Consider the following 26,947-nt stretch of genomic DNA (forward strand, 5'->3'; position numbering starts at 1 on the left):
AACACTTACGGAGCTGAACACTTCCGGGGTCATACTTCACAGGAGAAACACTGGGAATAGACTGAAAAAAAAGTAAAAATGTTTGTTCATTTCCTTTTTTTTTTCCTTTGAAATATATAGAAAAAAATAATAATTTTGAAAGAAAATGCCACCAAAAGGAAACATTGTCCGTTCCAAAGTAAGTTACTCGAATGACATAATGTGAGTAACAAGTGTGAAAACAGTGTTTTGATTAATAAAGGCAATAAAAGTTCAATCAAAATCAAATAGTTCATAGCCCAAGGAAAAAATATGGCCTTGCTATTGTCCCCACTAATCAGCCATTATTCAGCCAACATTTAAAACATAACTAAAGTTAAATAAAAATTTAGTCAGACTGGCTTTATACTAACAACCTGTGAGAAAAAAGTTACCACTGCTTTTCAAAATGCATACAGATGTGATCAGAGACCCCCTCTCCCCTTGTTTTCTCAATGCAATAAACATCTATTTGAAAATACATCTGCTGAGGCTTGTGGCTATTACCCAACTTTACCCACACATACTACTGCAGTGTGTGGAAAGTAGGCAGCATTTTCACTAAGGGAAAAAAGTCACCCTAAGGTTGAGTTCCCACTGTTGTGTTAACGTATGTTATACAGCATGTTAATGTGTGCTGCCTAATGCAGTCTACACATTTGAATAGACTGTCCAACACAGTGCAGTGGCACAATGCAATGCATTGTGCAATGTTTTGCACCACACATATGGTTATATTTATTGTGTGTTGTTGTGCATTGGTAATGGTAAAAAGCCCAAAAAAAACAGTCATAAATCCTAACATGTACAGGCCTATAAAATATAAAATAGAGCAAGATTTCAACTTTAATTAATGTACTAAACCAATAAAATATGATATATATATATGATATATATGATCTGACATTAGTTATTACACTTTGCATATAGCTTTCTGCCTTTTTCACAGAGACATACGTTTTCATTGCATATGCTGAATTGAATTAAATTTACTAAAATAGGATGATACTGTCAGTTGTCTTTTTAGCGACCATGAACTTTTAATAGAGCTGGGAATTCTAGTAGAAGTATATTCAAGTACACTCAAGTTCTCAGAAGGTGTATTCTAGTATATAATCCAAGATATGTGTTGAGCTTTCAATGTATAGACATTTTTGTTAGTAAGTTCCATCAATATTATAGTCTTTTGGGAAGGTTTAGGAGAGCAGTTATGACTAGGAGATCTTTTTCAGAGAAGTGTCAGAGAGATATAATAGGCCTTTAGCAATTCTACCTACCTGCTCACCCAGAAGGGATTCTTTTTGATTGGATTGGCAGTTATAGTGTCAGGTAATGGGGCTGATATTTGGAAACTTGAGATAAAGGAAATGTTGTTGTTGTCCACAGCAACCAAAGAGATGCATGCTTTCATTCTATTTTATTATCTTTACTAAACATTACTGGAAACTATTTGGTCATTATGGACAACACCCTTTTTATTCCCCCCTGCTTGTGTGCATCAGAGCCAGAAATATCTGTGGGATAAATGTGGTATTGGCTTTTAAATTCTTAATTATGATCCATTAAAGGATATGGTAGACATGTTTTTTATATTTGTATATCAATATAAAATAGCTGTGAGAACATTTTAAATTCTGAATTAAAACATATTTATGTGTTGATATTAAACAGGCTTGACTATGCCATTTGACTCTCTTGATACACTCAACTGTCAGTCTGCATTACTAGTACTACCCAATATTAACTTTACCCAAGGCCTCAAGGGGCAATTTCCAGGAACCAAATGCAGTGTGATCAGAGTTTTGCATGATATTCAATCTGGCCTGACATTTTTTTTAATTACTTTAAAGTGCTTTGACAGTTACAAGGTTGAAAACACATGTCATGTAAGAAACTGAAATTACACATCCATAATAAGTATAAGCAACTATCATGCAAAGTGTTACCTAGGTTCTGTGTAAATGTGCATACACCTCAATCATTGCAGTAGTATGTACATATACTTATCTAGATCTGAGAGATCTTACACAAAAGAAATAGTTCTATCCGCAATACACATTTATTGAAAGGGTTACATAATATATACAAATTACACACTAAACAGTATTTACAACACATTAACAGTATAAGTCCCCTGGCTTATATGATATTTACAAATTACCCACAACAACCATATTTACAATACAATGTACAAGTAAGGAGTTCATTTACCTTTCCACTTCAGGTCAGGGCTTGGTGCCTGCTGTGTGTCCCCACACAAAAGAGGAACATAGTTTGGTGACAAAGCATTATATCGCCTCTCCTTTCTGTACTGTGGCTAATATAATTCTCCCTAATAAGTCACTGTACCAAGCAACTGCATATTGGGCACCGCCTGATTGGATGGGTCAAAGAAGGCTGCTGTTTACTACCCATGTAGTGATCAGGGTAAACAAAAGGCCAACCTTTGAAATTGAACTAATTACAGTAACATCAACACAACACTCAATACTTTTAATATATTTCTTTCTAACTGAAATATATTTCTAATTACAATATTATTTATAGCTGTTAATGGAGATTTTACATAAACCCATTATGTAACAAAAGGGTACAGACATTTTCTTACATCACCCTGGTAATCCAATTGTACCTTTCTTTTACGGTTTAATGCACCATTATCTAGAATTACATTTTATTTGCTCTAAGATAGGATAGGTGTATCACCTATGAGATTAAGAAAAGTCACAGCATTCTACATTCTGGTGAAATGAACATTTTCAGTTTTGTATGAAGTGTTTCTATATAAGGCCAAGCTAAGTATTGAAGGAAATGGGTCATGGGAAATTTATAATAAAGCTGTTATTTTATAATTAGTTGCAGTTAAAGAACAAGGCCTAATATTTGTAGGTTGAATCACCCAATAGTTTCTCATACTTCTTGAAGATTTCAGCAGTGCTGTGCAACTGACCTTTCAGTGCCACTACAATCTAAAGCCATTACAAGGAGTTTTTAAGTTGGCATTTTCCATAGAGGAACATGAAAGGGGCCATTGCTGATGTCAAGGTCTTACCTTGCCCTCCTGTTGGCAGCCATCTTGGACATGTGCAGACTACTGCCTCTTATAAACTCTGATTACATCATAACTTGCCTGATGCCTGGGTGTTGCACAGTGATGATGCTGCACACCTGACTATATATATATATATATCACCTGATAGGTTGCAGTCCTTGCCCTTGTGTTTGTGCTCCAAGGTACATCTCTGCTAGCAGTCTTCTGTTCTCCACGTACCTCCGTGTATGACCTGGCTTGGCTGACGACTCTCCTGGCTCTCGACCCCGCATCGGCAGACAACCCAGCATTGGCAGTGACCCATAACAACAGGACATCACTTCCAGGTACTCGGCACCAAATTAAAAAAACTGACAGCATTCAAAACAGCCAAACTTGGTGTTTTGAATGCTTTTCAGTGCCGAGGAGGAGTTTTGGGTCTTTTAGACCCCCGGATCCCTCCACAAGGAGTACCTAAAAAAAAACAAAAAAAAAAACATTTTTTTGATGTCTGAAAATATTGGCCGATATCGGCCGATACCGATATCCGATGACCAAAATATTGGTATCCGCATTAAAAAAACAATATGGGTCGATCACTAATTGTTACTGTAGTAAAAATATAATTTACGCCTACACCCCCCCCCCAAAAAACACTGACAGTAAGGCCGATAAAACTAAGGCAGAGTTGCTGTGTGGTAAATTGTGTGAAAGGAAACAATCACGCATCCACCCCTCTATCTCCATAGTTTACCCACCAAAAAAATACAGACAGGCCTTATATGAGAGACAGGGGTGCTGCACATAAGGATAAACGGGTGAGCAGGTACTGCAGGACAAAGTGGTGGTAAGGCCACCTACAGAGCTAAATTGGTAAAGTCAGCTGTAGCAAGTACAAAAGGTAATTCTGCTGTTAGGGCTGTTTCTATTTATACAAACTGTCCTGCATCTGGCTAATTTCTACTAAACCATTTTTTTTTTATTTTTCAAAATTGTACAGTGTTGCCAAGCTACTTTTACCAGTCAAAATAGTACCACTTGATGAAGACACAATTGCCACTGCTGAAACCAGCTGAACAAGTATTTATTAATGATGATTCAAATTAATGTAGACTGGGGTGCTGAGTAAAAAAAATCATACTGAAGCCAAACAACATACTGCCAAAGTATGCCAAAATATAAGAATATCATGTTCAGACTACAAACAGTTTTACCCTTTTTCTGCTGAAACCATTTTTCCATTTCGTACATACCTGCTACAATTTACATTTTTTACATAGAAACACACTTAAAACCCAAAACATTATCTATTTTCTAAAAAACAGACGATGCCACAATAGAACATATTATACCCGAAATTGTCTAAAGGGAACACATTAACCCTACATGCTAGCCCTAGAAGTATTCTTGTTATTGTTCTGTGATATCTAATTTGGTTTCACAGTTATCATTTATAAAAACATGTGTGCCCTAGGTGAATATTTGTATTTGTATGTGTATGTACTGAGGGGTGGGAGTTTTAAACGGTTTTTGTTTTGTTTGAATACATTTATTATATTTTCCTTTTTAACACTGTTTAAGATTTTTCACTTAACCTTATCACTATAACAAAGGGGGCTAACAAGGAGACATTAAGCTTCTATTAGACCTCTCACAGGGAGGGTTGAGCAATGGAGGTTTCTATTCCCCCCTCCTTTTTTCCATCCCGAAGGATGAAATGGATGTCCTGGACTGCCATGGGGTAGTGGTGAGCTCATAGGGTGCATAGGGACCCTACATGTAGAAGTGATTTGGTAGCTTTATAGCCAACTGTATCACTTTTGTTAGAGAGCCCAAACCCAGCTCCTTTAAAATGTAAATAACCCACTGCTGGTAGCAGAGCTATGAGTTTGTATAGCTGTGGCAGGAAAAGAGTTGGACATCTCATCACCTAAACTTGTAAATTAAAGGTTAATGTATTATTCATGTTGCCCTCAAAGCTATATTTAAAGGCCCTTCCCTGCTTTGTTTTTTTTTTTTTTTTGTGTTGAGATAAGGTCTAACAAAGCAGTGCCCGTCTCCCCATGCTATTTGTTTGGCAATAGTTTGCCCATCAGCCCTACAAGTAGCCACCATTGCTATTTAAACTCACCTCCTATTGACTTCAATAGGGTTTGTAACAGAATTTTGCAGTTTGGGGCATTTTTTGTGCAATTACTGAACCCTTCACCAGCAAAACTTCAGTGAATTCATCCATCCCAAAGCAGGAACAGAACGATGGAGGCTTATTGGAGGGAGGAGAGCAAAACTGGAAGATGTGCTATGGAAAACTCAATGCTTGACCTCATTCGCATTCACATTTTAGTGCTGTACATTATTGTGTGTCCCATTAAGTTCATTTGTGTGGGTAAAAATGGACGCACATCATTTTAATGAGACAACACCCCACACTGTGCATATCCTGTGTTTTTCTGTGCTGCAATGGGCATGCATTACCTGCTCTTTTAGAAGTGCATAGAGGTGCATTTAAAATGTAGCATACATGCGAATAGACCCTTAAGGTAAAATTTAATAAGAAATCCTGATCTGAAGCTAAGTCTCAAGCTGATCAAGAAGTCATCAGGTATTTGAGGTTAATTTTGAGCAATGGAGTGAATTTGGCTGCATTTGTATTAAATTATGCATTATGCATCATCTCTCAGGCCCCATTCAGATGTGCAATAAGCACATTTTGCAGATGCAGCTCATCGCCTGCCACCTCCACACACTTCTCTGAGTATTTGACAGGCTAAATTCATCACTGTGATGAATGAAGTTGTCATTCACATGTAGTAGAGTAAGCTCAGAAACAGATATCAGCATTTATAGGCACACATTCCTATGTAGTGAGTGTCCACTGATGTCCATAAGTGTGCTTACCCTTGTTTTGTGTGACTGATAATTTTTTCATTACGATGAAAGAAACTTGTCAAACATGCAAGGATGAGCACTGAAGAGACTGGCAATGAGCTGCATCTAGAAGCATTCATTTCCCCTCTGAACAAGGCCTTAGTAATTGTAGTACTAATTGCAAGTGCACAAAGGTGAATGAAATCCACCAATGCTGTCTTACAAAAAAAAGTAATTATATCATTTTTTTCAGTCTTCCCTTCTTATGCAGCACACACAGCATCAATAATTCCTTTATTCTACTAAGAAAGGGCTTTGTGTAATGCCGGAATGAAAATGAAACAACATAAAAATAAAAATTACTTTAAATTGTACATGAAGTTGGTGGAATTAAATAGGATTGGCTCAAGTTGAATTTTGCTTCAGATGTACCTTTGTGCAAATCTTTTGAAAAATTCTATTCTATGTGTACCTGTGACTGTATTTTAAGTGATTTCCTACCCACTGCTCTGCTTATCTCTTTTTTGCATGTTGTTGTTTTTTCCTTACTATGAAGTAAATGGAACTTGAATATTAAACACTATGGAAACTGCATCCTTTTAACACAAAGGCAATCACATATTGCCTTGCAATCACAGTTTGCCTTGCCATACTGTACAATAATGGTTTAGTTAGTTTGGTTACATGCATGGGTCATTTCCCTGGCCCCTTTATTTATTGCTGCATTCATTCGTATCCGTTCAGGTATCCACAGAGAAATAATATTCTTACCTCAAATGAGATTGCTTATTTTTCTAATTAAGGTTTCTTGTGCTGCAAATTTCTTATCAGGATTTGCAGTCCTAAAACATTTAAACCCCAAGGAAAGACAAAATTCTTGTAAATGTGAGCATTTTACCCGCTGCTTCCCACATAAATACTAAACAATGAAGCATTCCTAGATATACAGTACTTCACACCAGACTGGCAAAATTGCAAATCCAGCTCTTATTGTGATTCAAGGGTGTTCCATGCAAATTCCAATTGAACAGTATTGTGGGATTAAAACTGACTTGCTCGTCAGACAATCTCTCTATACACTAATGAAAGAATTATATTTTGAGCAGCAAAACAAAAGGAAGTTCTTTAATGAAGCTCTTGAGGGGTTTTATCATGTTTCTTGTATTTACAGAAATGTTTTTGTTTCTGTTATAATTCCATAGCTGAACAATTCCATAAATCTTTTTATTTTTAACAGTGATGTTTCATGGTATCAGAAGCACTTTCTATCTTCCCTTTAGCATATAAAACGTAACCTAATCTTATTTGATGCATTCAACTTTTTCTAAATATTTAACAATATCAGCAAGAATGTTTAATGCTTTGTTACACATAACTTACTTATTTCACAGTGCTATAGCCCATGGGATGCCTTGGTCTCCCTTTAGAGGAAGTAAACCGCTGCCTTTTTTTTTTCTATCTGACCTGCAAAGTAAAAGGCATAATGTACTATTATGCATCGCACACTAGCACATTATGTGTACCTTACCTACAAACTAAGCCCTCATTGTCACCGCTGGAGGCCTCATCCATCTTCACCTATCTTCCTTCCCGGGTCCGCGGACTCCAGCTGTGTGACTGGCCGGAGCCGTGTGACATCACTCCTGCCGATCACGGCACAGGGCTCTAAAGAAGCAGCACAGGTGGCCGTTCCATCAGAGTGTATGTGCCGATGATGCCATTGACTGCATATACAGTAAATATCTCCTAAACGGTGCATGTTTAGGAGATATTTAGTGTACCTATAGGTAAGCCTTACTATAGGCTTACTGAGAGGTACAAACAATTGATGGAAGGTTACTTCCTTTTAAGGTTTTTTTTTGTTTGTTTTTTACTGGATTGTGTAGTTAATTATAAGAGTGATATTTCTACAAGGGGCACTTAATAGAGGTGTTTTTCACTCCTGGTCTGAACATTCAATGACCAGTGAACTCTTCAACTCTAATATAGACAATAGATGATGAGGGACAGAGTGGGGGAGATTTACTAAAGCTGGTGCACATAGAATCTGGTGCAGCTTTAAATAGTAATCATTCAGTGTCTAACTTCAGTTTGTTTAATTAAACATTGACAATAACACCTAGAAGCTGATTGGTTACTATGCCCAGCTGCACAAATTCTGTGAGCACCAGCTTTAGTAAATTTCCCCCACTGGTTTCTCAATTCTGCAAGGATCCCCTCACTGACTATAGGCATATTACATCATATTTACATTCAATGTCATTAGCTCTTTTTCACCCTGGAGTCATGTTCCACATAGGAGTTATTTAATCGCAACCACTTGGGTAAACAATGACCAACCTATCAGCTGGCTCTGTCCTTATTCACACACACATAATTTATAGACAAAGAAAGACAGCAAGCATACCCTCTATGCCTGCCAATAGTTACAAAGGTCCATTTGTACACAAACAGGCAACTAATGTCAAAAAGGAAACACTAATAATTCTCATTAATAAAAAAAATTAAAAGTTATCCACAAGAATCTATAAAACAAACAATAAACTTTCCATAGAATATGTGTTCAATAAGTCAAGCAATCAAAATCCTCACCTGGACTTACTGAATAGTGGCAGAGCTATATTTGTCTCTGGGTGTTCTTGCACAATTTAGTGTTCACCCTCCATTTTGATCATGTCGGGGTCACCAATGAATATGTGGCAAATACAGAAGAAAATGCTCTTCTGTTCTACGGAAGTTCATTGTGTAATAGGTGCATGAGTGTAGTGCTTTAACCTGCCTAGCGGTATCCCCGAGCATGACTCGGGGTGGATTTTCTATGCTGTTATCAGTATCCCCGAGTCATGCTCGGGGTGGATGTGCAGAGCGCGCAGCGGTGTCTTACCTTCTCCTGGCGATCCAGCGATGATCTCCCATTGCTGTGATTGCCAGCCATCTGAGATCCCCGCCGCTCGTCCGTCCTCCGCCGGTGTGATGACTTACTAGTTCCGTTCCCTGCAGCAGCAATGATGCATGGGAGCGGAACTAGGGAGGGAAATTCAAACATTGAACGTTGCACAAAACACAAACACACACATAACATTTATATATACATATATATACATATATTTATATATATTTATGTATATATATATATATATATATATATATATGTGTGTGTGTGTATATATATATATATATATATATATATATACATACATATATATATATATATATATATATATATATATATATATATGCACACACACACATATATATATATATATATATATATATATATATATATATATATATATATATATATATATATATATAGATATATATATATACGTATATATATAATATAACACATGAATTATAATCTAATCAATAATATAATTTTATTATATAATATAATATAATATATATATATATATATATATATATATATATATATATATTTATTATATATTATATAATACAATTATATTATTGATTCGATTATAATTCATGCGTTTGTGTTTCAAATTTATCACATCTGGAACGTCTACTAGACTCTTGTTTTGGTCAGGTTTAAGTCAGTAATTACTAAGAATTGTAGGCCTATAATACATAACGCCAAATTTCCATGAAAAAAATTGTACCGCTTTTGGTACAGAATTCCTGACCTAATCATACCGCCAGGGAGGTTAAAAAAGAGAAGCATTTGTAGAGAAAATGTTGCCTGTAACTAGCTGGTGGTACAGATATCAGAAGGGATGAAGGGGATTGGTGGTAGTTCCTTAACTAAAATTGGTCTGAAAAAAGTACAACACAAAGGAAATACAACCAGTCACTTGTCCAAACAGCAAGTGTTTGTGGTCAAACAGAAAAACTATACCATAATCTTTGGTGAGCAGCAGTTGCTTTTAAGGGACTGACAAGGAAAGGCTCCTCATAAGTAAATTATATACCTGAGGCAGGCTAAAGTAGTCCCCTGCACCTTGATGCCTGGACCATATATTAGTCTTGGCATCAAGTGTCAATTTCCTTTTCCACAACAGTAGGAGATATCTATAATAAGCTTTTTGTGTTAAGAATTACTTCTTCTTTTTTTTTTAACAGCTTAAAATAAAAAAAGGAAGAAAAATTGTAGTGAATGTATTTGCATGTTAAGTGATTGAGTAAAATGTATTTCTATTATAATTAATTATGCTTATACACAAGCACGAAGCATCAATTGTATGTTTTGGCTGGCTTTCCAGGGTTTGAGCAATGTGCTCTTCTTCATCATAAGTAGGGATACTAGACAAGCTGCAGCCATTTATATTGAGATTTAGCTATCTTGTATATCTTTATTTCATAATTTTAGCCAAGGTGATACATCTATAGTCCTTTAGTAATTCATCATTTTACCTGCCAGAATAATTACCTGCAACACGGGATCGACTTTCTCACTTTAGATGCTGTATAGTACAGTCTTTTCTTTTTATTATCCGCTGTAATGAAAGCCAAATGCGTCCAAACAGCTGAGCTGGCAGAAAGCCTATCACTGCCTGCCATTAATTTTGCTTATTAAGACACAGAGTGATTGCCAGGTGAAGATGCATATTTCTCTCATTTTTCAGGTACAATATGATGATTCAGACATATCAAAAATAAAGTAAATTAAGCATTCTGTATCATGTAGGATAATTTTATTTAAAATATAAAGTTACTTAATTTTTTTATTTCATGAAACAATAGAGTGGTGAAGTAAAACTTTTGCGTGCTATTAAAACAAACCGATAAGGAAAGAAGTTTAGAGCTTACTACCATTAACTTGGTTTTAAAGGGGTAAGGCCCAAGGTTGTTATCCCTTGACTGGCTTTTGTTATTTAGTGAGTTACAGACCTGAAAGGATCAGATTGAAAAATATGAAGCTTACATTTTTAAAAGCCAAGTCAGCAGTTACATTGCTATAAACAGTAACTAAAGGCAATTTTTCTTTAAATGTTGGATAGAGTGGAGAGGGATAAAAACACCTGTCAGTTTTTATTGCTGTCTGAGCCCCCACTAGGGAGATTCACTGGTTAAAATGACCAGAGATTTACCATTACCTTCCACTTTACCATTATCATCAAAAGTGAACGCAAAAGAAAATACCAATAGTAATAGAGGGGCAATCTTTTAATGGAGACCCTAGTTCTGATGACCCTGTTGACACCTTGTGATTTCTCCACTTCCTGTTTTGGCTATGGGACAGGAAGTGAAGGGAAAATCCCTTATGGAATACAGATTGCAAAAAAAAAAAAAAAAACTGACTGAGGTTAGAGCCCTCCCTTACACTATCCAAATTAAAAAAAAGTTTTGCTTTTAGCTCTACTTTAATGAATAATGTAATATTAAGCCTGAGGTGCAAAAACAAGTTTTGGGTACCAACATCCCAAGATTTAAGTCATGAAGGGGGGAAAGAGTGAAAAGGGGCCATTCTCCCCACATGAACAGTCCCAGGAAATGGGAAAAAGGGAAACACGGGAAAGAAAATAGGATTTTTATGGTACCATAGTATAATAGATACTTCACATATAAAATCTTTTTTTACCAAAGTTTATTCAAAACAATTTTACATTAAAATGGACAAATGTCCAACAAAGTATTTAGCACCTTAAATTGGCTGTAGCTGATTGGTTAACCACTTAAGCCCCGGAGGATTTGGCTGCTAAACGACCAGAGGGTATTTTGCGATTCGGCACTGCGTGACTTTAACGGACAATTGCGCGGTCGTGCGACGCTGTACCTAAACGAATTTGGCGTCCTTTTTTTCCCACAAACAGAGCTTTCTTTTGGCGGTATTTGATCACCTGTGCGATTTTTTGATCACGCGCTATAAACAAAAAAAGAGCGTAAATTTTGCAAAAATAGCAATATTTTTCCCTTTTTTTTATATGAAATTCCCCCAAAAAAAAATGTAAAAATCAAAATTTTTTAATATTTTCGGCCAATTTGTTTTATGCTACCTATGTTTGGTAAAAAAAATCGCAAAAAGCGTATTTTGATTGGTTTGCGCAAAAGTTATTGCGTTTACTAACAAAGGGAAAGATTTTTGTCATTTTTGTTGTTTTTTTTTTTAACGCGTAATGGCGGCGATCTGCGATTTTTTTTGCGGTACTGCGACATTGCGGCGGACAGATCGGACCCTTGACTGACATTTGTGACACTTTTGGGGTTACCAGTGACATTTCTACAGTAATCAGTGCTATATATATGCACTGTTACTGTAAAAATACACTGGTAGTGAAGGGGTTAACTTTATTTGAGAGGGAGGGGCTGTGTGTGTCCCTAGGGGCGTGATTCTAACTGTGATTGGCTGTGGCTTCAACTGTATGCAGAGTGATCAATGGATCTACATAGTAGATCCATGTGATCATCTCTCATACAGAGAGGAGAATGACAGGCAGCTTGTTTACACAAGCTGCCTGACTTTCTCCCTCTCCCCCGCCGATCGCAGAGTGGCCGGCGGCGATCGGGTCCGCCGGTCACACGCGCGGGGGGGTCCGTGACCACGCGGGAGCGGGAGCGCGCCTCCGGCGGCGCGCGCTCGCTCCCTAAACCCTCACAGGCGAGCGACGTAGACCTACGTCACTTTGCCTGTGAGGGGCTGACCGCCGCCGTAGATAGTCGTGCGGCGGTCGGCAAGTGGTTAAAACAGAGTGTACAATGTAGTATTCAAGCATGTATTCCTCAACATGTTTCACGGAAAAAACTCTTCTTCAGGAGGATACGTGCACTCTAAGGATGATAACAAGACTTAACCAAATAAATATTGTCTGCAAAACAACAAAACAGCAATCACAATCATGTAATGATTTGGAATCAATTCAACATAAATTAGTGGGGAAGGGTTTAGGCTCACTGGAGATAGCATCAAACACCAACCCCCATGACAAGTCAGCCACCAAAAATCTCTCACTAGTGGACATGGGAGACACTAATACTAATGGTAAAGTAACAATAGGAATTTTTATACCAAGCCCTCATATATCTAGAAACATAGTATGAAAATGTGAGAAAAAACAAGGGGGAAAGACAAAAAGATAGGAAGAAATAAAGGACAAGGGAGGAAGGGGGCGGTTAAAAGTTGAATAAAGGAAGGGGGGAAAGGAAAAGGAGGGGGGGAACAAGGGGGGGGGAGAGGGAGGAAAAAAATTTTTTTTTTTTCAAATGTAATGAATAATTTGGGCTCATCTAAAGACTCATTGGAGTCCCTTTATTCAAGAAGTAGAGACTGCTCACATAGAAAATAAAATGTTCACTGAGCTCATAATTTAGGGTCAAACTGTGAGAAATCCATATTCTTTTAGAAAAAGTTGTAATATGCAGTTGTAACAGACAGTTGTAATACGTTGTATACCCCGGAATGGTGATATAAAGATAATTTTCCAGGGTTTTTTAATGGGTTTAAAGCCAAATCAAACTTTAGCTTAAAACAGCTAACTATATTTCAAGAGCATGAAAACAAGAAGTGTACAAAACCTTGAAAATGTTTTTTCTTTAGAAAGCAATCAAAGAGGAGTAAAGCCTGTACAGCATGTTACAAAGAAGGACCCTTGCTCTCTCCACACTGCAGGGAAAAAGACAGCAATACAATATTTACAGGGATTTGAATCAATCCCTACTCTTTTAAAAACAAGACAAAGTTTTGACTATACAGTATATTTAAAATATTGCAATATGTAACATTAACAATATATGCAAGGTAAAACAGTTACATATAGGATAAAATGGCATGAAGGTGAAGGTGTGATAGTGGATTAACTCCCATTAAACAAAAATTTAATTTTTATTAAAGTATATATTGTAACAATAGCAAAGGTGGAGTTAACAGTAGGGTTTACACAAGTTTATATATCATATCTTCCCCCGCAATCATCATATCATTTTTATTGTTTCAGGATGTTTTTCTACTGTCTAAAGAACACATAAAATGTATTGCCTTTTTCCGTCTACAGTACATTTTTTTTCCTAGCACTTTTATTTTGTATTGTGGCACTTTTTGATCCTATCTCTAGTCTATCAGCCTTTCTTTATTACTTCACAAGCTGCTGGGCTGCTGTTTAGTAGTTGTTTTGGAATCTCCCTGAGAAAATATTTTAGAACACATCCCGAGGGCATACAAATCACAGTGCACTCGTTGACGGAATTTCAAAAAAGATTGTTTGATTCCTGATGTTCAACCAGCAAAATGATATTTCTGCCCTGTCAAACTGTTCCTGATTGTGAATCAAATACTCTTGCAGGGGATTAAAAGAGATATTGTACATGCTTAGAATTCTCTATGCTGTACACATTTATCTGCAATTCATTCAGTTTTAAATTTAACTCGGTAAATACACTGAATGTTAAAGAATTTACTACAAACGTTTAAGTACAATGCTGTAAATGTATTTCATATTTTTTTAAGCCTATAGGGTAAAGGAAAGTTAGAAGCCTGTGTAAACTACAAAATATAGTAGAAAATAATACTTTTTTTTTTTTTCATTAAAAAAATAGTAGTGAGATGTTATCCATCAATATTTTTCTTATATTTAAAAATGTAAAAGCTATAATGCATTGATGGATTTGGTTGTATCATCTGGAGGACTGGTTAACAAGTCAGCATAATCAGTTGGAGTGATGTAATAAAAGTTGGAGATGACATTTTTTATTAAATAGTACATTCATATGAATTGTGTATATTTGTGTAATGTATCATTAACATTAAAACATGGTTTCCAATCTTATGGGTGACTGATAATGCAAGATGAACAGTGTTTGTTTACTTGAACTCCTTTGTAGTTGTGAATATTATATACTGTATATCTCTAACATGCATTAATTTAGTTTCAATGCAAAAGCACCTCTTCTTTTTAGCTACAGATTGAAAGCCCACTTTTAGGCCACATAGATAAAAATCCCTCAGATAACCACATAGGCGTATAAGCCACCCTACAAACTCATAGGCTTACACACTCACTGAATATGTTAGCCCACAAATATTGCAGGTGAAATGCGTTTGTGGACAAATGTCCTTACTGATAGAAAACAGCAGGTTGTACAATATCAGGCACTGCTAGTTCTCCTCAACTAAACTTTCCACAGTCATGACCTAATGTGAAATAAGCAAAAAAAAAAAACTGACATAGGACAAAACTGCCTTATTAAGAAGTTAAAATCATTAAAAACCATGTATAAGCCAGCCATAACATGGCTTATTTATTCAATCAGAGACATTTATGGAAGCATTTCATTCAGATACTGTAATGTATCCTTGTTCATAAGGAGAAGAAATAATTTTACCCAGGAAGATCTGAATTTTCTTAGAAAAACCTTAGCTCCACCAGTTTTAACTAAAGAATCTTGGGATTTACACATGTGAAAGGAGAGGAAGCAGTGCCTGATATTAAAAGGTCTGATGGGATCTGGCACCAGTAGGCCAATCCCCCAAATGCTCCTGACCTGCAGTAATGATGACCCAATGTATTTTGTGGTTGTGAAGGATCATAGATTTGTAAGGTAGCTTATATTATGGAATTGTGATTAGAGTGTTTTATATGTTCTAATAAGGTCTATAGTTTCAATGGAAAAAAAATGTAATTACGTGTTCTTCCTAAAATCAATTTTATTTTTACACTTTCAGGTGCTTGAAGATGGCATAGAGCAGCAGCAAGCTACTGTTAGAGCCCTGAATGTATATGGAGGAGAAGTTGCTGAGCAGTCCTCAACTGCTGACGCTTCCTGTATTAAGGAGAATTTAGATACCCTAAATTCTCGCTGGTTTATGATCTACAGGAAGCTTAATGAAAGAAGGCAAAGGTGAGTCATTTTAAAACAATGTAGCATTATCAATCAGTGTGTATAAACTAATTGCAATAGCTACTAAAACTTCAACTGTTCATATGCAATAAAAAAGGACCTTTACACAAAAATGTAAACAATGAACAAATTATGCTTGCCTGCTGTTCCTACTGCCCTCCATTTGCTTCCTAATGTTTATTATAATTGAGCTGTATTGTATACATTGGTTGCAGATGGGCCCACACCCAAGATAGCACTGAAATTGAGGCTGACAAATGACTTTACACAGACATTGAAATTGCTTTTGTATTTAGCTCCTGTGTACTCATCTCTTTAAATCCTCAGAATATTGGTAGGTTTTGGTGTTTGAATTGTTAGCATGAGTTTGAGCTAGGACTTCCATGCTTCGGCAAATTCTACAATACATTTGGCAGTAATTACAAAATGGTGGAAGCGTGACAATTCCTGATACATTTACTTCACAACAGGCAGTGCAGAGTGAGGAGAAAAAGAGAACAGGAGTGAAAATATAGCCAGACTTTCAAAAACGTTTAGAAAACCATTTAAACCACCACAAATATGTGTGCAACTGATTAAAGAAAGTGCATTTTCTCAAGCTATATATGGAAAACCTAATATAATCTAATCTTAATATAATCTATAACTCAGTGGTAGAAGCATTTGTACTGAGTCAATGCCAGTCTAAACTGGTTTTAAGGCTTGCTAACTCACTTTTTTTAAACAAACTTTAATGAAATTTTGAACACAGAACAGGGGGTTTTCATTTGTGAAACAGATACCAGAAAATGCAGAGCCTATCTCTTCAACAGCATTCCTGCAATTTTTAGAGGTCCCGCAGACTGCCTTACTCAGCTCTCCTGGCTCCCTGGGGTCTCCTAAAACAGTCAACTTGTAGTTACAGCCTCCTGCTGAGCGAGCCAATTCCCTGGCCTTTAAATATGAAATCTCCAGGCACCATAGGCTCTCTCACTTCAAGACCTACAAAGTCACCCTTGACTCGTCTGATTGCCTTAGCTCTCTCAGTCCTATAGTCTCGCCAAGCTGTCCCAACTTTGTTAGTCCTGTGTGTAAGGAATCTGTCTGCCAGCATGGAGTGCCGTCTCCTGAGTAGGACCCCTCTCCTAATCGGGGTACGCATGTCTCCTGGATGGAGCACACACCTGTCTCCTGTGCGATGATCAGGTCCTTGCTTATAAAAGTGTGGACAACTGCATCCTTATCTAGCTTCCAGGTCTTCAGAAAGACCGGGACATAAGATTGAATGCTTCATCCTGCCCAAGACTCTTTGCAGCATTCAGAGAACCTTGTGTGTCTCCTACTTATACTTACACAGTGGCAGGGCCTAGCCTTGTCACAAAATATATCTAAATATATACATTTGTGTATATATCAGCCAGTAAAAGAAGTATTAAAAGTGTCACCATTTTTCTAGGTAAATATATTGATATAGATGCTATTGACATGGAATTTTCATCAAATGTCGGTAACAACCCATGAAATCCATACATACAAAGAAACCAAAACAAATACATTCAAAAATTAAGTTATGTGTAATAAAATGAAAAGAAACAGGGGAAAAAGTATTAAACACACTAACTGAAATGTATTTAATACTTCATACAAAACCCTTTTTTGGTAATGACAGCTTCAAGATGCCTCCTGTATGGAGAAACTAGTGGCATGCATTGATCAGGTATGATTTTGGCCCATTCTTCCACACAAACAGCCTTCAAATCATGAAGGTTATGTGGCCCTCTTCTATGAACTCAGATTTTTGGTTCTTTCCATAGATTTACTATTGGATTCAAGTCAGGTGACTGGCTGGGCCATTCTAGCAGCTTTATTTTTTTTCTTTGAAATGTCCAAACTTGTTTCATCTTCATCATCCTGGTAGATGGCAGCAGATTTTTATAAAAAAAAGTCTTGGTACATTTTTCCATTCATCCTTCCTTCACTGATATCAAGTTTGCCAGTACCATATGCTTAAAAACAGCCCCACACCATGATGTTCCTACCTCCAAACTTCCTTGTTGGTGTGTTTTTGGGGTGATGTGCAGTGCCATTTGACCTCCTAACATGGTGTGTATTATGGTATTCAAAGAGTTAAATTTTGGTCTCATTTGACCAGACTATATTCTCCCAGTATTTCACAGGCTTGTCTAAATGTTGTGCAGCAAAATTTACCTGTTAATTCAAGGTCTTTCTGAAGCTCCCCACAAGTGGTCCTTGGCACTTGGACAACTCTTCTGATAATTATTTTCATTCCTCTGTCAGAAAAATTTTGAGAACCACCTGGTTGTGTTGAAATTAAGTTCTTTCCACTTCCGGATTATGGCCCCAACAGTGTTCACTGGAACATTTAGAAGTTTAGAAGTCCTTCTGTAACTAATGCCAAAAGTATGTTTTGCAACAATGAGGTTGTAAAGGTCTTGAGAAAGCTCCTTGCTTTTACCCATCAGGAGATGTTTCTTGTGTGACACCTTGGTAATGAGACACCTTTTATAGGCCATCAGTTGATATATATATATATATACATATATATATATATATATATATATACTGTATATTTTATGTATAGATATAAAAAATGTCCATTGCCCTTTGAAATTTATAAAAAAGAACACAATTTTTATTCCTCACAGATACAATAATTTATCAATAAGTCACAAATATTAACCTCCCTGGCGGTATTCCCGAGTGTGATGTGGGGTTAACTTTCAGTACCAAAAGAGGTAACCCTGAGCCACACTCGAGCTTACCCCAGGATGTTACTCACCTTCCCCGCGCTCCCCCGCTGTCCTCCCTGCTGTCCTCCCCATCCTCCTTACAGTCTCTCCCCGCTCTGTGCATGGCCAATTGCTGGCACTTGCCTTCCGGTTCCCTCCCTGCGAGTGTTGCGATGCAGGGGGGTGGAACCGGCGGCAAATTCAAAAGTGAAAAAACACTAAATGACATGATACAAAGCTGTGATCCTAACGGATTACACTGTATCATGCCATTTCACCACAGGATTTCACCTGGTGACTTTTCCAGTGCCCTGCCTGTGCTTTTCCAGTGTTTTGTGCCTGGAAAATTTTGAACGACCATGGCGTCCAAAAAGCATTTTTTTTTGCGCAAAAGCGCTTTTAAACAAACTGGAAAACAGCGTCAGCGAAACGGTGTTACTTGAAGAACTGAGCGATAGCGATGCATGGAAAAAATTCATCATCAGGTACCGAAAGTGACGACAGTGATGAATCTGATGTCTCTTTCTGGCACATAGCTTGTGGAATTCGGGAAGTACTGTATATCAAATGATCCTTCAGAATTTCCAATGGATGCCTGGAAAATTTGTGAAGGAAATCCTAGAGCTCCAACTGCTGGTTGTGTTTGTAAATATAAATTATCATCCTGCAATTTTACAGTTACCTAACTTAAAAAAGTTAAAATATTATGAACATGTGCATTTTATTTTGTAATTTGTAATTATGCGTATACAAATTAAGCAAACAAGTAATAAAAAAAATCACCATATTTTTATGCAAGATCTATACATATTAAAAGAACTACTCGTGGCATAGTATAGCTAACACTAGTACAATTAAACTATTTAATCTATTTATATGGCTCATTTAAAGTTATGTAAGTCAAGTCAAATTTTTCATCCTGGGAAAAGAAAAAACATACCTGCTAATTTATTGTTTAGTATTCATTAAACATTCATAGAAAGATATGCTGGAGTGTTTGAAGTCCATTATTCTGTTAGACTACAGAGAAGCCACAGGCGTCATTTATGATTACCAATACATCTCTTCTTCCAGTTCCAGGTGTTCTTTCTAAAGCCTAGTGCTACTGCACACAGAAGGACTTGGCCTCAGTTTATGCCAGCATTTTGCAGTGGAGATCTAGATGTGATGCCAAACCATTGCCTCATGAAAATCAACAAAGCACTTTTTGTATTTGAAAAAATTAGTTACTTTGATTGATTTAATGAGTGCTAATAATTTTATGATACAACAGTTTTTACATAGCTGTTTACACATGTTGACACAAAGGTTATTAACATTAAAAATATTAGTCAGTGACTGTTATATGATACCTAATAATGATAGCATTAAAAACCTAATTTCATGGCTACAAGACACAATTATGCATCAGTCATGGACAATGAAGGCTGATTTTCAACAAATAATAATAAAGCAAAAACAACCAACTATAAACGATCTTTGGTTAGATACCTCAGTTAAATTAAGGCTAATAGTAAACCTGTTACAAACTTGTGCAAGTCCAACTAAGTATGTAATACGAAAATACATAATTGGAGATAATTTTAGTGAGGATCTAATATCAAAATAACCAGCAGATCTAGATATTGAAAGCTAAATATACCTCTTCCAATGAACCTACAACCACAAATCTAAAGCCAAAACAATAATGGCCCTTTCCAACAATTGGTTTATTAGTTAATTCCTGGAGGTGTTCCAGGAGGAACTGAAAAAGGTTAGCTAACCTGATTCTCCCATTCACACATTCAAGGTGGATGGGAGAATCCTCCCAGCTGTATCATTGTATTCTGACAGTGAGGAGTCTTCTCCTCCATCATAATACACAGATCAGTACTGCAGGCTATAGCCTGCAGCACTGATTGAGAGGACATTTTCCAGCAGGGCAGTTGTACAGAAGCTGAGTGCTCATATATACAGTATCTCACGAAAGTGAGTACACCCCTCACATTTTTGTAAATATTTTTTATATCTTTTCATGTGACAACACTGAAGAAATGACACTTTGCTACAATGTAAAGTAGTAAGTGTACAGCTTGTACAACAGTGTAAATTTGCTGTCCTCTCAAAACAAAATCAACACACAGCCATTAATGTCTAAACTGCTGGCAACAAAAGTGAGTACATCCCTAAGTCAAAATGTCGAAATTGGGCCCAAAGTGTCAATATTTTGTGTGGCCACCATTATTTTCCAGCACTGCCTTAACCCTCTTGGGCATGGAGTTCACCAGAGCTTCACAGGTTGCCACTGAAGTCCTCTACCACTTCTCCATGATGACATCATGGAGCTGGTGGATGTTAGAGACCTTGCACTCTTCCAACTTCCATTTGAGGATGCCCCACAGAGGCTCAATAGGGTTTATGTCTAGAGACATGCTTGGCCAGTCCTCAACCTTTACCCTCAGCTTATTTAGCAAGGCAGTGGTCATCTTGGAGGTGTGTTTGGGGTTGTTATCATGTTGGAAAACTGCCCAGTCTCCAAAGGGAGGGGATCATGCTTTGCTTCAGTATGTCACAGTAAATGTTGGCATTCATGGTTCCCTCAATGAACTGTAGCTCCCCAGTGCCAGCAGCACTCATGCAGACTCAGGCCATGACACTCCCATCAATATGCTTGACTGTAGGCAAGACATACTTGTTTTTGTAATCCTCACCTGGTTGCTGCCCCACACGCTTGACACATATGAACCAAATAAGTTAATCTTGGTCTCATCAGACCACAGGACATGGTTCCAGTAATCCATGTCCTTAGTCTGCATGTCTTCAGCAAACTATTTGTGGGCTTTTTTGTGCATCATCTTCCTTCTGGGAGGACAGCCATGTAGACCAATTTGATGCAGTGTGCGGGGTATGGTCTGAGCACTGACAGGCTGACCCCCCTACCCCTTCAACCTCTGCAGCAATGCTGGCAGCACTCATCTTTTTCTTAAAGACAACCTCTGGATATGATTCTGAACATGTGCACTTGACTTATTTAATCAACCATGGCCTCTTCTGAGTGAAACCTGTCCTGATAAACCACTGTATGGTCTTGGCCACTGTGCTGCAGCTCAGTTTCAGGGTCTTGCAATCTTCTTATAGCCTAAGCAAGAATTCTTTTTTTCAAAACCTCAGAAAGTTCTTTGCCATGAGGTACCATGTTGAACTTCCAGTGACCAGTATTAGAGAGTGAGAGTGATAACACCAAATATAACACACATGCTCCCCATTCACACCTGAGACCTAACACTAATGACTCATATGACACCGGGGAGGGAAAATGGCTAATTGGGCTTTTCCACTTAGGGGTGTACTCACTTTTTGCCAACGGTTTAGACATTAATGGCTGTGTGTTGAGTTATTTTGAGGGGACAGCAAATTTACACTGTTATACAAGCTGTACACTCACTACTTTACCATGTAGAAAAGTGTCTTTTCTTCCGTGTTGTCACATGAAAAGATAAAATAAAATATTTACAAAAATGTGAGGGGTGTACTCACTTTTGTGAGCTGCTGTAGATCAAAAATCCGCCAGTCCCTGCTAAAATTTTGTTTAATCTATGAGTAGCTTTGCTCTAAGAGAATCGTAAAACCCTGATTGATAACAATAGGTTAACCACTAACCTAAAACTTATAGGAAATAAACCACAGCCAACTTCCTAGTGCGTGTTTTAAACCCATTATTTCAAATCTCTGTAAATTAAATCCCAACTTGTCAATTTATGAGGATTTGTCAAAACTATACTGATGAGGAGAATTTTAAACGGGAAGTGCATTCTATGTACCAGAGATTTCAGAAAAAGAGATAATCTCATAAATGTGTCTGAGCTGTGCTGAGGCTAGCACCACACAAAGGAGCTTATAGCCCCCAGGAGAAGGTCCAGCTGGAGAAAAACAGGGAAACCTGTTCATTTGATTATTCAAGTTGGCTCAAACTGGAGCTAGCTGATGGAAATATTGTCAAAACACTGGCATGTTGTACAACTATGCCTGAAGTGTATGCTGTCCAAGTGGGTATTTCCTATAAGTAACTGAAAAAGTAAAAAGGGTGGTCCCTTGGACAATATTAGGCTCTAAAGCAGGGATCTCTAAACTACAGCTCTCCAGGTGTTGTGGAACTTCATGTCCTATGATGCATTGTACAGCTCACAGACATGACTAGGCATGATGGCAATTGTAGCTTCTGAACAACTGGAGGGCCATAGTTTGGAGACCCCTGCTCTAAAGGAATAACTGTGTATTGGAGTCGATAAAAGAACCAAGTATAGTGAGGCTTCCAGACAATTCAGGAAATATCATGTGTGTAGTTATCATTTGGAGTAGAAATATTGACCAATACAGAGAGTTAGCATTTAATTTTTGATATATTCTTCGATACTTATTCCATGCCTGTTATGTACTTGTTAGAGGCTGGGTTGACAAAAAGGTTTCTCTTACGCCTCTGGCACAGTACTCCATGAAGTTGGAGAGATGGTTTAGGAAGACAAGGAGTGGCTTGGTGCCATTAATAAGTGCAGATGTGGCAGAAAATCAGAAGACCGCCTAGGAGCAGCTGTGCTGCTGAAGATGTTCGAACCAGGTGTGCTGATGAAGCTGGTATGTAGGATGGGACCCAGGAACTTCCAGGTGCAAAAAGAGGATCTGTAGACTTTAGTGCTAAATAATATTGTTTAGTATGCAAAACATATCAACTTTGTGTATAAATGGACTTTATGTGGTGCTAGAGAACTATTAGACAAAACCTTTTGTTAATAAGACAAAAACATGATTTAGTAATTGAAAACATAATAAAAACATTTATAAATGTTTCCTTTATAGCTCTACATTTTAATATGGCATAACTGTTAGTTCCCTTACATATCCCAGTCTGCTTGAATTCCATATTACAAGGTAAAGGTCAATCAATAAACATTTTAGTGAATATGTAATCAGGTTACAAATTAACCATAGGATATCTAAGGGGAGTGTTTCTATATTTCTGTGTTCACATTTCACGGATAGTTGACTGCTTCTTCGGTAGAGGGGGAGTCCTAGTATGTCTATAATTCAAACATAAATTTAATAATCATACATAATAAAAATAAAAAATATATACAGTACATAAGTACACTATTGTAATGTACAAGCCAGCTGAAGATGCTCACTCTGGCAAAGGATAGAGCACCACAGATAAAAACAAAGGCCCAAGTCACTAAATCACTGAAAAATGAACAGTACACAATAAATAAAAAAAATAATTTACAATTAGTGGTGCAGCCTATTTGTACCAGATCCTGCCATTGCTTACCAAAAAAAAAAAAAGGAAAAAATTATTACAAAAATGGTGTCTAACTAAAAGTCTTATTAAAACTTGGGGAGGGAGGGGGTTATGCTTCTAATCTCTATATCCATTTTGTTCCTTTCTAAAGTACTAATTTATCAAAATCTCCCCTGCATGGGTCTTTGAGGACCTTGAGCAGGCCAATATGCCAACTAACAAGCATTACCATCTATGATTATTAATCCTTACGTGTCTGAATGTTTTGCCAATGTAGAACACACCACAGGTGTATAACATAAAATAAATGTCACACAATAGTGTCACAATCTATGTACTGCTTGGGTAAAAAAAAAAATTATCTCCTTGTTAGGAAGCATGATTCCTATATACATGGACTTTGTAGGCAGAATCAAAAGTACAACTGTATAAAAGGCAAATGCCAATTTTTATTACAAAACCTAATAAAAGACCAAGTAGCCTTTTATCAATTTTTCCTTTAAAGTCCCGTGGGGGGTTATTTTCCATTTTTCTTTTCTGATATATTGGGATGTTGGCATTATACCTTTTGAACATTCCACCCAGCTCCAACTCCAAAGTTGATTAAAAAACTTTGCATACAGTCAAACTGTATCAATGTTTGCCCATTTTTTTGGGGTTATAGTGTAGAGTCCTCCTATGCTGCTGTAATGCCCTGTGATTTTCTCTTTTGAGAGAATTACAGTTGTAGGTCAATAAACTCGTTTGTAATTTTTTGGCCTGTAAGGCAAAATCAACATCTTGTGTACAGTTACGGTGCAGTCTATTATATTGACCATAAGGTAAATTTTGTATTAATGCTTTTGGATAGCCATTAGATAAGTGCAAAATTAAGTTGTCTGCCGTGGTCTTGCTATAAATGGTTGTGCCCAAAAGGCTGTTAGGGTGGATGTAAACTTCTTAATCTAGAATAGAAAAGTAGACTTGGCTCTCAATCAACAATAGAAAATAGTGCTAAATAATATTGATGAGTATGCAAAACATATCAAATCAATACAATCACATAACTCCAATGCAATAGAAGTCCATAATAATTAATATATTGTTCTGTGCCATTAAGTCCATTATTACTGAGATATATACCAAAAGTGATTTTTTGAAAAAAGAGCTCATACCCTTCTGGTGAGTGTGGTGTGAGCCGGTGGGGAAGAAGAAACACTTTCTTTCTTTGGTGGCACTTTCACTTCACAAATTGATGGACACAGAGCACTTAATTTATTATTATGGACTTTAATTCTAATTCTATTGTATTTAGGGTATGTAAGAATATATAGTGAGGCGCTACTACTCTTTAGTCATCAGGACAAGTATGACTAAATTAAGCTGTGTTTAGCTTCATACATTTGTTTAAATATAAAATGAGTGATAAAAAAAAGACAAAAAAAAAATGATAAAAAAACATTCTGGTGCGCTAAAGTGTTGTCATCAAGAACAAGTGTTTTGTGATTCAAAACACTTGATCTTTTTAAAATAAATAGTCATGATAACGAGAATGGATGAATAAATAAATACAACGTGAATATTCCTTGAAAAGGTTCCTAAAACAATATAATGCAATAATCACACAAGAATAAAGTCCAAACGTGAAGGTGCAATGATTTCCAAACATAAAGTTCAATGGAAAATCCACAGGTGCTAAAGGTTAAAATGGGAATAAATGGTGAACTGGTATTCCAGAAGTGACCGTGATCGTGATGCAAAAGGGATGTGAAGCTTTCCCACCACCTCACAGATTTGCTTCTTACCAGAATAAATATTGTAAAGGGTAGATAAGCAGAAAAATTCTGTCCAGGGGAGAACCTCTATGATAAACCAGGAAGAAGTGCTGTACTAAGATCCACACCCATATATATATAAGGGGGCTACTTACCAGATCCCAATATTTGCAGGCTATAGTGCAGACTCTCTGGAAATCTTATGTAAGGAGGCACTCCTGGCGCTCCTGGCTTATGGCTCAAATCAAGGTCCAGTTAACCATGAATGGAACAAGGAAAGAGGCCGATTATGCCCATATAATCCCCATATGAAATAATTTATTAGAAGATGCAAGACACTTACAAAAGAACGATCAAATTCTGCCTTAGTGTGTAGAGCCACGGTTGCCTGCAGTGCAAGCTGCGTCTAGTTTAAGTGACGGCACAACTCCTCCTTCGCTCTGACGCGTTTACTCCCGATTGGGCTTCCACGTTGATAGGAGTGACTATGAAATCACAGAAATGAAAAAAAATGTGGCTGGATGTAATCATAAAAGGTACAATAGATTGAAGATAAATAAATATAGATTATTAATGAATATAAAGTGCTAGTGCAAATCCATGCTAAATAGCAGTGTGTGTAATAAATATTGAGTGTACCATTATAAAGATGAAAAAAATAAATGTGTAGTATGTTGTGTTAAACACACAGCATGTACCAAAAACCATATATGCAATAATCAATAAAGGTGCTGAGTCCAAATATTTGACAGACACGAAAAAAATCACGCAATATTATTAATGCAAAGTGATATAAGGTGCTCAGTGTTTCTTCAAAAAATATAAAAGATCAAAAATTGAACAAAATAAATCAATAAATACTGTCCATAACAATTGTGCCAGGTGATTTGTTTTCTTTATTCCCATGTTGGTGCAACAAATCGCTGGTCCACCACCTAGTGAAGAGTGGCCACTCACCAGAAGCACTCAGGCCACTAGGACCAATAGTGCCTGTCGTATTCCTCACTTTATGGCAAACACTTCCTTCTAGGGGTAGGCCAGGATCTCATACAGTCCACTTGTGCTTGTTTCTCAAAAGAATATAAAGAATCCCTTCATTGTGCAGTATATTTTATTCAAAAGTAATAAGCAAGGGTAAAAACAATGCACTCACATTTTATGGTGCCTCCAATGGCACTTTCTATAGGCAAAGGTAATGGATAACAAGAAAGCGCTGCTCTGCAGATGGCGTGCATTCCAAGGTACGTCTCACCCCGCTCGGACCTGCCGCAAACCGGAAATTATGTCACACTGTGAAACCTCAGCATGAGACCCCATCTCATCCTTTGTAAGGGTATGGGATATAAAATCTAAATATATTTAGTTGTATTCCAACTTGGTCACATATTGATCCATGCACCCAAGCTTTTTGATGTCAGTCTGCTGGAGGTGTCCTAAAAAAATCCTGTATTAGTTTTACATATTGTTAGGATCCACGGTCAAC

At 37.0% G+C, this 26,947-nt stretch overlaps 1 protein-coding gene across 1 annotated transcript in view; it reads left to right on the plus strand.

Annotated features, from left to right (window-relative positions):
• Positions 1–26,947, plus strand: part of DMD (dystrophin) — a 3,625,631-nt gene that overhangs the window by 2,147,005 nt on the left and 1,451,679 nt on the right. Inside the window, exon 45 of the mRNA XM_082246191.1 lies at positions 15,534–15,709. Coding sequence (XP_082102317.1) covers positions 15,534–15,709 — 176 coding nt within the window. The remainder of the gene's footprint in view (positions 1–15,533; positions 15,710–26,947) is intronic.

The sequence above is a fragment of the Pelophylax lessonae genome (assembly GCF_965119305.1).
Source record: "Pelophylax lessonae genome assembly, chromosome: 2".
Lineage (NCBI taxonomy): Eukaryota > Metazoa > Chordata > Amphibia > Anura > Ranidae > Pelophylax > Pelophylax lessonae.